General features: G+C 43.7%; 1 protein-coding gene across 2 annotated transcripts in view; it reads left to right on the top strand.

Moving 5' to 3' along the window:
* capn5b (calpain 5b) overlaps window positions 1-12,203 on the top strand; it is a 138,263-nt gene that overhangs the window by 79,047 nt on the left and 47,013 nt on the right. For both annotated transcript variants that reach the window (XM_061898927.1, XM_061898926.1), the window contains exon 4: window positions 8,582-8,790. In XM_061898927.1, coding sequence (XP_061754911.1) covers window positions 8,582-8,790 — 209 coding nt within the window. The remainder of the gene's footprint in view (window positions 1-8,581; window positions 8,791-12,203) is intronic.

Genomic DNA, 12,203 nt, shown 5'->3' with positions numbered 1-12,203 from the left:
CTATCTCAGCTACAATTGTTGTATATTAATATTTTTTTTAAAGAGTTTCAATGACATGTAAAATGCATGGAACAACTTTTTTTAATTTAAGAAAGAGTTGTATGCAGTAAAAAAATTGATCAGTCAAATTTTATACACCATTCATCCATCCATTTACTACCGCTTATTCCCTTCGAGGTCGCGGGGGGCGCTGGAGCCTATCTCAGCTACAATTGTTATATATCAATTTTTTTTTTAAAGAGTTTCAATGACAAGTAAAATGCATGGAATAGCTTTTTTTGATTTAAGAAACAGTTGTATGCAGTAAAAAAATACATATGTCAAATTTTATACACCATTCATCCATCCATTTTCTACCGCTTATTCCCTTCGGGGTCGCGGGGGGCGCTGGAGTCAATCTCAGTTACAATTGTTGTATATTAATTATTTTTTTTAAAGAGTTTCAATGACAGGTAAAATGCATGGAATTGCTTTTTTTGATTTGGGAAACAGTTGTATGCAGTAAAACAATACATATGTCAAATTTTATACACCATGAATGAATGAATGAATGGTTTATTTTGAGCCATGCAAACAAAACAAAAGAATGACATAAAATACAAAAGAAATATATATATATATATATATATATATATATATATATACATTATTTTTACACCTACATAGAAAACACTACATGTGACTAATCTTTTGTAGATTTCAAGATTGGCTCAAAAGGGAGTGGGAAGAAGTAAACTTATTTGGTCCCACCCCTATACATATACAATATATATATATACACAATATATAATACAATAATACATATAATATAATTCAATTCAGTGGTTGCTGCATAGATGCTATATATTATCTATATATAATACATTTAAATTCACATACTTACATATATACATATGCACACACACATCTACACAACACACACATGTATGTACACACATATATACAATCTATATACACATATACATATATATATAGATATATATATATATTGTTGCGATCTGCTGCTCAGATCTTCACGTTTGTTTTTTCATTCTCAGTCTGACCCGTTTATTTCCTGTTTTTGTCCATCACTATGGTTACACATCAGTTCACCTGTTAGTCTCGCCCCGCACACCTGCTACTAATTTTCACCCTCCTATTTAAGCTCACCTTTTCTGTTTACTCATTCTCGGATCCTAATTTGCCCACGCGCAACAGTGACGACTCTCATCATTCTATGTATGTATTTTCTCGCTAGCTCTCACGCTAAGCCACTTTATTTTCCAGCTTTCATGCTGAATGTTTTTGTTTACTCTTTTGTGTCCTCGTACCAAGTTTTAGTTTTCCTTGTGTTTTATCCTAGCTTTCACGCTAGCGTCTTTTGTTTACCTTTTCTCTTTACACCAGTGTTTTTGTTCATAGCCTTTTATTATTAAATAAATACCCTTTAACTTACCTTGTTGTGTTCATCGCTTCGACGCATCCCTGGAAAAACCACACCGGCATTACCATGCCGAGGAAGAGTCATCACATATATGTATATATATATATACATACATACATACATACATATACACACATAATCACATACATACACACATGCATATACCTAAAATACACACACACACACCTATATATAATACTATATATATTATACACTTTTGTCTAAACATTATTAACAGTTTATGGTGCCTATGGGAAGAAGCTTTCATTTTGACTGTGATATTAGTGGTTAATAGTAGATCTGTGGCTGTGGAGCTACTGTTCCTGATCAACAGGACCTGAGGACCACTCTTGCTATGTGTCCATCCATCCATTTTCTACCGCTTGTCCCTTTTGAGGTTGCGGGGGATGGCTGCAGCCTATCTCAGCTGCATTCGGGTGAAAGTTGAGCAAAAATGCCATGATATGAATAACAATGAATATGTTGAGCCAAATGCGACAAAATTAAACAGATACATCTTTAAGTAATTAATTGTTATCCTTAATTAGTTATAATTGGAATTAAATGCACTGTTACCAATTGTCTAGTCATCAATTTAAAGCAAAATTACATTTATTATTTAATCATTTGTTGATTTTATAATTTATCTAATGATTTAATTATACAAGAGTCGCTGAAGTATTTATTTTAATATTTCTGGATGTGGACACATCGGGCCGTTTTGGACTGATAGACGCGTGCGTGCTAAACATGCTAACTAGCATGGGAATACGTCGGCGGCTACATCCAGCGGCCTGTGAAGCAGGGGAGTCTAGTAGCAGCGGGGGCCGTCTACGGAGCAGACGCCAGCGGTGTGATCGGAAACGCGGATGTCGAGCGGGGCTAAAAACAAAACAGAAGGCTAATCACCACAGAACACCACTTTCCTCCATCCCGAAGACGGATTTAGATGGAAAATGCGAGACTACTGGTCTGGGTAAGGAGTCAGTTAAATTAGAACAAGTTTTTTCTGCTTTGAGTGTTTCAGAGTTGGACATGTGTTTTACCGAGGTGGCTAACTATGATGCGTGCAGTTTATCAAAGCAACAAACAAACAATCGGAAAATCCCCGTTACTGAGGTGGCTAACTATGATGCGTGCAGTTTATCAAAGCAACAAACAAACAATCGGAAAATCCCCGTTACTGAGGTGGCTAACCATGATGCGTGCAGTTTATCAAAGCAACAATCAAACAATCGGAAAATTCCCGTCGTATCAATTCCTAGATATGGTCGTAATTATACTGAATGCACTGGGCATAATAAACACAACATTATCAATATTGCTACTACGGATAATTTGATCAAAAATTCCCTGAAACAGCCCACTACCTATAATATAGGTTTTTTAAACATAAGATCACTGTCTCCCAAAACGTTGTTAGTTAATGATATTATCAGAGACAACAATCTTAACGTCATCGGTCTCAGCGAAACCTGGCTTAAACCAAACGACTTTTTTGCGCTAAATGAGGCATGTCCTCCTAACTTTACACATGCGCATATTGCCCGTCCGCTTAAAAGGGGTGGGGGGGTCGCACTAATATACAACGAAAACTTTAACCTTAGTCCTAACATAAATAATAAATATAAATCGTTTGAGGTGCTTACTATGAGGTCTGTCACACCGCTGCCTCTACACCTGGCTGTTATCTACCGCCCCCCAGGGCCCTATTCGGACTTTATCAATGAATTCTCAGAGTTTGTTGCTGATCTAGTGACACACGCCGATAATATAATCATAATGGGGGACTTTAATATCCATATGAATACCCCATCGGACCCACCGTGCGTAGCGCTCCAGACTGTAATTGATAGCTGTGGTCTCACACAAATAATAAATGAACCCACGCATCGCAACGGTAATACGATAGACCTAGTGCTTGTCAGGGGCATCACCGTTTCCAAAGTTACGATACTCCCGTATACTAAAGTATTGTCCGATCATTACCTTATAAAATTTGAGGTTCAGACGCATGTTCGTCAAACTAATAATAATAATAACTGCTATAGCAGCCGCAACATTAACGCTGCCACAACGACAACTCTTGCTGACCTACTGCCCTCGGTAATGGCACCATTCCCAAAGTATGTGGGCTCTATTGATAACCTCACTAACAACTTTAACACTGCCCTGCGCGAAACCATTGATAACATAGCACCGCTAAAGTTAAAAAAGGCTCCAAAAAAGCGCACCCCGTGGTTTACAGAAGAAACTAGAGCTCAGAAATTATTATGTAGAAAGCTGGAACGCAAATGGCGCACGACTAAACTTGAGGTGCACCATCAAGCATGGAGTGATGGTTTAATAACTTATAAACGCATGCTTACCTTAGCTAAAGCTAAATATTACTCAAATCTCATCCACCGTAATAAAAACGATCCTAAATTTTTGTTTAGTACGGTAGCATCGCTAACCCAACAAGGGACCCCTTCCAGTAGCTCAACCCACTCAGCTGATGACTTTATGCAATTCTTTAGTAAGAAAATTGAAGTCATTAAAAAGGAGATTAAAGACAATGCGTCCCAGCTACAACGGGGTTCTATTAACACTGATACGATGGTATACGCGGCGGATACTGCCCTCCAAAATAGTTTCTCTCGTTTTGAGGAAATAACATTAGAGGAATTGTTACAACGTGTAAATGGAATAAAACAGACAACATGTTTACTTGACCCTCTTCCTGGGAAACTGATCAAGGAGCTCTTTGTATTATTAGGTCCATCAGTGCTAAATATTATAAACTTATCACTCTCCTCGGGCACTGTTCCCCTAGCATTCAAAAAAGCGGTTATTCATCCTCTTCTTAAAAGACCTAACCTCGATCCTGACCTCATGGTAAACTACCGACCGGTGTCTCACCTTCCCTTTATTTCAAAAATCCTCGAAAAAATTGTTGCGGAGCAGCTAAATGAACACTTAGCGTCTAACAATCTATGTGAAACCTTTCAATCCGGTTTCAGGGCAAATCACTCCACGGAGACAGCCCTCGCAAAAATGACTAATGATCTATTGCTAACGATGGATTCTGATGCGTCATCTATGTTGCTGCTCCTCGACCTTAGCGCTGCTTTCGATACCGTCGATCATAATATTTTATTAGAACGTATCAAAACACAAATTGGTATGTCAGACTTAGCCCTGTCTTGGTTTAACTCTTATCTTACTGATAGGATGCAGTGTCTCCCATAACAATGTGACCTCGGACTACGTTAAGGTAACGTGTGGAGTTCCCCAGGGTTCGGTCCTTGGCCCTGCACTCTTCAGCGTCTACATGCTGCCGCTAGGTGACATCATACGCAAATACGGTGTTAGCTTTCACTGTTATGCTGATGACACCCAACTCTACATGCCCCTAAAGCTGACCAACACGCCGGATTGTAGTCAGTTGGAGGCGTGTCTTAATGAAATTAAACAATGGATGTCCGCTAACTTTTTGCAACTCAACGCCAAAAAAACGGAAATGCTGATTATCGGTCCTGCTAGACACCGAACTCTATTTAATAATACAACTCTAACATTTGACAACCAAACAATTAAACAAGGCGACACGGTAAAGAATCTGGGTATTATCTTCGACCCAACTCTCTCCTTTGAGGCACACATTAAAAGCGTTACTAAAACGGCCTTCTTTCATCTCCGTAATATCGCTAAAATTCGCTCCATTCTGTCCACTAAAGACGCTGAGATCATTATCCATGCGTTTGTTACGTCTCGCCTCGACTACTGTAACGTATTATTTTCGGGTCTCCCCATGTCTAGCATTAAAAGATTACAGTTGGTACAAAATGCGGCTGCTAGACTTTTGACAAGAACAAGAAAGTTTGATCACATTACGCCTGTACTGGCTCACCTGCACTGGCTTCCTGTGCACTTAAGATGTGACTTTAAGGTTTTACTACTTACGTATAAAATACTACACGGTCTAGCTCCATCCTATCTTGCCGATTGTATTGTACCATATGTCCCGGCAAGAAATCTGAGTTCAAAGGACTCCGGCTTGTTAGTGATTCCCAAAGCCCAAAAAAAGTCTGCGGGCTATAGAGCGTTTTCCGTTCGGGCTCCAGTACTCTGGAATGCCCTCCCGGTAACAGTTCGAGATGCCACCTCAGTAGAAGCATTTAAGTCTCACCTTAAAACTCATTTGTATACTCTAGCCTTTAAATAGACTCCCTTTTTAGACCAGTTGATCTGCCGTTTCTTTTCTTTTTCTTCTATGTCCCACTCTCCCTTGTGGAGGGGGTCCGGTCCGATCCGGTGGCCATGTACTGCTTGCCTGTGTATCGGCTTGGGACATCTCTGCGATGCTGATCCGCCTCCGCTTGGGATGGTTTCCTGCTGGCTCCGCTGTGAACGGGACTCTCGCTGCTGTGTTGGATCCGCTTTGGACTGGACTCTCGCGACTGTGTTGGATCCATTGTGGATTGAACTTTCACAGTATCATGTTAGACCCGCTCGACATCCATTGCTTTCCTCCTCTCCAAGGTTCTCATAGTCATCATTATCACCGACGTCCCACTGGGTCATTATTGTCACCGATGTCCCACTGGGTGTGAGTTTTCCTTGCCCTTATGTGGGCCTACCGAGGATGTCGTGGTGGTTTGTGCAGCCCTTTGAGACACTAGTGATTTAGGGCTATATAAGTAAACATTGATTGATTGATTGATTGATTGATTGATTTATTTATCTCATTTTGTCCCGTTTGGCCCTCCTATATTGACACAGGTTTTTGCAAACCACATGAAACAAATCTCATGTAAAAAATATACAATATAAAGTAGCAAGAAACACGTCAATAATGAATAAAGCCAAATATGTCCGACACCAAAAATCACTTCATATTCTCTACTGCTCAATAGTGTTACCATATCTGAGTTATTGTGCAGAAATATGGGGAAATACACTTCATTCACTAACAGTGTTACAAAAAAGATCAGTTCGAATAATACATAATGTTGGATACAGAGAACATACAAACCCTTTATTTATTGAATCAAAGATACTGAAATTCCACGTCATAGTGAATTTGCAAACAGCTAAAATTATAGACAGAGCAAACTATAACCTGTTTCCCAAGAATATCCAACAATTATTCTCTGCAAAAGAGGAGAAATATAATCTTTGAGAAAAATGTAACTTAAAACATTTGTACGCACGTACAACACTTAAGACCTTCAGTATATCAGTATGTGGAATTAATCTATGGAATGGATTAAGCAAAGCAATCAAACAATGTACTAATATGATCCACTTAAAAAACTCTTCAAACTTAAAGTATTTACAAAGTACAAAAAAGAAGAACCATGGTAAACATTCTGAATTTATTCACCCATTCATTCTTTCATTCTCAAAATAACCTTACTTATCTCATCGTATGGAATAAAACTTACTTCAACAATTATTTATTTATTTTCATTGTGATTACTTATGGAGTTGTGAAGACTTTGAGAACAGGAAGTGAACAAAAGTTTTGGCAACTGTAGTGCAAAAGAAAAGGGGTAGGATTATCAAGCTCTGCTTCTTCCTACTCCTTTTCGAACATGTTGAAAAGAGAAACTGGAATTTGTGATGTATTACAGTTGTGATCAAAATTATTCAACCCCCACGCAATTTTGGTGTTTTAGCAAGTTGGACATTTATTCCGTATTTTGTTTATAGTCATATCAAATAAAGATGTGTCAAATAGACAAATGCAACTTAAATTAGGCAAGGTGTTCTTCTCTTTGTAAGCTTCATTTTTTCTCCTCCAGCCATAACGTTGATTCATAGGCCCAAAGAGTTCCACTTTTGTCTCATCACTCCATAGAACAGTTTCCCAAAACCTTTGGGGTTTGTCCAGATGATTTTTGGCATACTGGAGTCTATTTTCTTGTGCCTGGTAGTCAGAAGTGGGGTGCGCCTGGGAGTTCTGGCATGGAGGCCTTCATCTCGTAGTGCGCGCCTTATTGTCTGGGACGAAACCTGCGTTCCCCCTCTGTAATGTCCTGTTGTAGTTCCTCAGCTGTTACCCGGGGGTTTTTCACCACTGTACTCACACAGCATCCTCTTTCTACCACGCCCAGGTAGTGTTTCCACTGTGCCTTTAGCTTTAAACTTGCGAATTATGCTCCCAACTGTGTCTCTTGGAATGTGTAATGTCTTTGCTATTTTCTTATATCCATATCCTTTCTTATGAAGAGAAATTACCTCCTCTCTTGACTTCTTTGACCACTCCCTGGACTTCACCATGTTGCAAATACACCATTGACCATCTACAAGAAGCTGAGCGTCACAGTCTTTTTCAATCAGTTTAACTGTTGCTCGTTATGGTTCTAATCACATCTACAGGTGTTTTCAACACCTGATTGAAAAGACATTATTCTAATTCTGTTCTTAAGAGTTATGATCTTCAAGGGGTTGAATAATTTTGTCAATGAGATATTAAGAGAAATGACACTGTTTGGTATGTTACAAAATATAATGTTGTAATTCACGTTGCATTTGTCTATTTAATGCATCTTTATTTGATATGACTATAAACAAAATACGGAATAAATGTCCAACTTGCTAAAACACCAAAATTGTGTGGGGGTTGAATAATTTCAAACACAACTATATGTTGTATGCTTGCATGTTCCAAATAAACTCAAACTCAACTCAACTCAACAATGTGGCGGGCCCGATGTTGGAGTTTTGAGTTTTACGTCTATGCTAGAGTGCCTTTCCAACATGTTTGACGACGTTACATTGGAGTATGTCACACGTCGATGCTTGCGCAATTCGACGTGTGCGAAAAGGAGTAGGAAGGAGCAGAGCTTATTGAAATATTCAAACTATTTTCAGAGCAGCTGGAAGTAGCCTCTTAGCTACTGTTGCCTGCAACTGTTTACTCAAGGCAGGTTGAGTTATGTTCGTTATTGGACCACACACACACACACACACACACACACACACACACACACACAGTTATTACATTTCACCCTGTTACAGCCCGGATTTATTAGTGATGGAGCCAAGGTGATAAATTAACGCATCGGCAGACATGAGGGTACACTATCTCTCTCCCTGACAGCCCTGCCGTGATTTATGCTCTGCCGTTTGTTTATTTGCCGTAGCAACTCCTTCCTCTGTCTTCTTCAGGTCATTCCCGACTGGAAAGAGCAGGAGTGGGACACGGAGAAGCCCGACTCGTACGCCGGCATCTTCCACTTCCGCTTCTGGCGCTTTGGCGAATGGGTGGACGTGGTGATCGACGACCGGCTACCGACGGTGGACAACCAGCTGGTGTACTGCCACTCCGACGACAGCAACGAGTTCTGGAGCGCTCTGGTGGAGAAGGCCTACGCCAAGTCAGTACCGGTTTACAGGAAAACTTTTGAGTTATTCATGGACTTTTTATCAACAATGAGGATATGCAGTAGGTAAATAATGAAAATACATGAGTACATGGAGGGAAATGATTACAGTTTACACACCGATTACTACAAACCCCGTTTCCATATGAGTTGGGAAATTGTGTTAGATGTAAATATAAACGGAATACAATGATTTGCAAATCATTTTCAACTCATATTCAGTTGAATGCACTACAAAAATAAGATATTTGATGTTCAAACTCATAAACTTTATTTATTTTTTTTGAAAATAATAACTTAGATTTTCAATTAGCAGTTTGAAAATAATAATTAACTTAGACTCCTCTCTGAGCTGCTACCTTACCGTGGTAGAGGAGTTTGCGTGTCCCAATGATCCTAGGAGCTATGTTGTCTGGGGGTTTTCATGCCCCCTGGTAGGGTCTCCCAAGACAAACAGGTCCTAGGTGAGTGATCAGACAAAGAGCAGCTCAAAGACTTCTATGGAATTACAACGAAATGAACCCAGATTTCCCTCGCCCGGACGTGGGTCACCGGGGCCCCGCTCTGGAGCCGGGCCCGGAGTTGGGGCACGATGGCGAGCGCCTGGTGGTCGGGCCTGTTCCCATGGGGCCCGGCCGGGCACAGCCCGAAGAGGCAACGTGGGTCATCCCTCCAATGGGCTACCACTCATAGGAGGGGCCATAGAGGTCGGGTGCATTGTGAGCTGGGCGGCAGCCGAAGGCAGGGCACTTGGCGGTCCGATCCTCGGCTACAGAAGCTAGCTCTTGGGACGTGGAACGTCACCTCACTGGGGGGGAAGGAGCCTGAGCTAGTGCGCGAGGTAGAGAAGTTCCGGCTGGATATAGTCGGACTCACCTCGACGCACAGCAAGGGCTCTGGAACCAGTTCTCTCGAGAGGGACTGGACCCTCTTCCACTCTGGCGTTGCCGGCAGTGAGAGGCGACGGGCTGGGGTGGCAATTCTGGTTGCCCCCCGGCTCAAAGCCTGTACGTTTGAGTTCAATCCAGTGGACGAGAGGGTAGCTTCCCTTCGCCTTCGGGTGGGGGGACGGGTCCTGACTGTTGTTTGTGCTTACGCACCAAACAGCAGTTCAGAATACCCACCCTTTTTGGGTACACTCGAGGGAGTACTGGAAAGTGCTCCTCCGGGTGATTCCCTTGTCCTACTGGGAGACTTCAACGCTCATGTTGGCAACGACAGTGAAACCTGGAGAGGCGTGATTGGGAAGAATGGTCGCCCGGATCTAAACCCGAGTGGTGTTTTGTTATTGGACTTTTGTGCTCGTCACAGTTTGTCGATAACAAACACCATGTTCAAACATAAGGGTGTCCATATGTGCACTTGGCACCAGGACACCCTAGGCCGCGGTTCCATGATCGACTTTGTAGTTGTGTCATCGGATTTGCGGCCTCATGTTTTGGACACTCGGGTGAAGAGAGGGGCGGAGCTTTCTACCGATCACCACCTGGTGGTGAGTTGGCTGCGATGGTGGGGGAGGATGCCGGACAGACCTGGCAGGCCCAAGCGCATTGTGAGGGTCTGCTGGGAACGTCTGGCAGAGTCTCCTGTCAGAGAGAGTTTCAATTCACACCTCCGGGAGAACTTTGAACATGTCACGAGGGAGGTGCGGGACATTGAGTCCGAGTGGACCATGTTCCGAACCTCTATTGTCGAGGCGGCTGATTGGAGCTGTGGCCGCAAGGTTGTTGGTGCCTGTCGTGGCGGTAATCCCAGAACCCGTTGGTGGACACCAGCAGTGAGGGATGCCGTCAAGCTGAAGAAGGAGTCCTACCGGGTTCTTTTGGCTCATAGGACTCCGGAGGCAGTGGACGGGTACCGACGGGCCAAGCGGTGTGCAGCTTTAGCGGTCGCGGAGGCAAAAACTCGGACATGGGAAGAGTTCGGGGAAGCCATGGAAAACGACTTCCGGACGGCTTCGAAGCGATTCTGGACCACCATACGGCGCCTCAGGAAGGGGAAGCAGTGCACTATCAACACCGTGTATGGTGCGGATGGTGTTCTGCTGACTTCGACTGCGGATGTTGTGGATCGGTGGAGGGAATACTTCGAAGACCTCCTCAATCCCACCAACACGTCTTTCTTTGAGGAAGCGGTGCCTGGGGAATCTGTAGTGGACTCTCCTATTTCTGGGGCTGAGGTCGCTGAGGTAGTTAAAAAGCTCCTCGGCGGCAAGGCCCCGGGGGTGGATGAGATCCGCCCGGAGTTCCTTAAGGCTCTGGATGCTGTGGGGCTGTCTTGGTTGACAAGACTCTGCAGCATCGCGTGGACATCGGGGGCGGTACCTCTGGATTGGCAGACCGGGGTAGTGGTTCCTCTCTTTAAGAAGGGGGACCGGAGGGTGTGTTCCAACTATCGTGGGATCACACTCCTCAGCCTTCCCGGTAAGGTTTATTCAGGTGTACTGGAGAGGAGGCTACGCCGGATAGTCGAACCTCGGATTCAGGAGGAACAGTGTGGTTTTCGTCCTGGTCGTGGAACTGTGGACCAGCTCTATACTCTCGGCAGGGTTCTTGAGGGTGCATGGGAGTTTGCCCAACCAGTCTACATGTGCTTTGTGGACTTGGAGAAGGCATTCGACCGTGTCCCTCGGGAAGTCCTGTGGGGAGTGCTCAGAGAGTATGGGGTATCGGACTGTCTTATTGTGGCGGTCCGTTCCCTGTATGATCAGTGTCAGAGCTTGGTCCGCATTGCTGGCAGTAAGTCGGACACGTTTCCAGTGAAGGTTGGACTCCGCCAAGGCTGTCCTTTGTCACCGATTCTGTTCATAACTTTTATGGACAGAATTTCTAGGCGCAGTCAAGGCGTTGAGGGGTTCCGGTTTGGTGGCCACGGGATTAGGTCTCTGCTTTTTGCAGATGATGTAGTCCTGATGGCTTCATCTGGCCGGGATCTTCAGCTCTCACTGGATCGGTTCGCAGCCGAGTGTGAAGCGACCGGAATGAGAATCAGCACCTCCAAGTCCGAGTCCATGGTTCTCGCCCGGAAAAGGGTGGAGTGCCATCTGCGGGTTGGGGAGGAGACCCTGCCCCAAGTGGAGGAGTTCAAGTACCTAGGAGTCTTGTTCACGAGTGGGGGAAGAGTGGATCGTGAGATCGACAGGCGGATCGGTGCGGCGTCTTCAGTAATGCGGACGTTGTATCGATCCGTTGTGGTGAAGAAGGAGCTGAGCCGGAAGGCAAAGCTCTCAATTTACCGGTCGATCTACGTTCCCATCCTCACCTATGGTCATGAGCTTTGGGTCATGACCGAAAGGATAAGATCACGGGTACAAGCGGCCGAAATGAGTTTCCTCCGCCGGGTGGCGGGGCTCTCCCTTAGAGATAGGGTGAGAAGCTCTGCCATCCGGGAGGAGCTCAACGTAAAGC

Source organism: Nerophis ophidion, linkage group LG04, assembly GCF_033978795.1.
Source record: "Nerophis ophidion isolate RoL-2023_Sa linkage group LG04, RoL_Noph_v1.0, whole genome shotgun sequence".
In the NCBI taxonomy this organism is placed as follows: Eukaryota; Metazoa; Chordata; class Actinopteri; order Syngnathiformes; family Syngnathidae; genus Nerophis; species Nerophis ophidion.
This window is presented reverse-complemented; position numbering and strand designations above follow the sequence as displayed.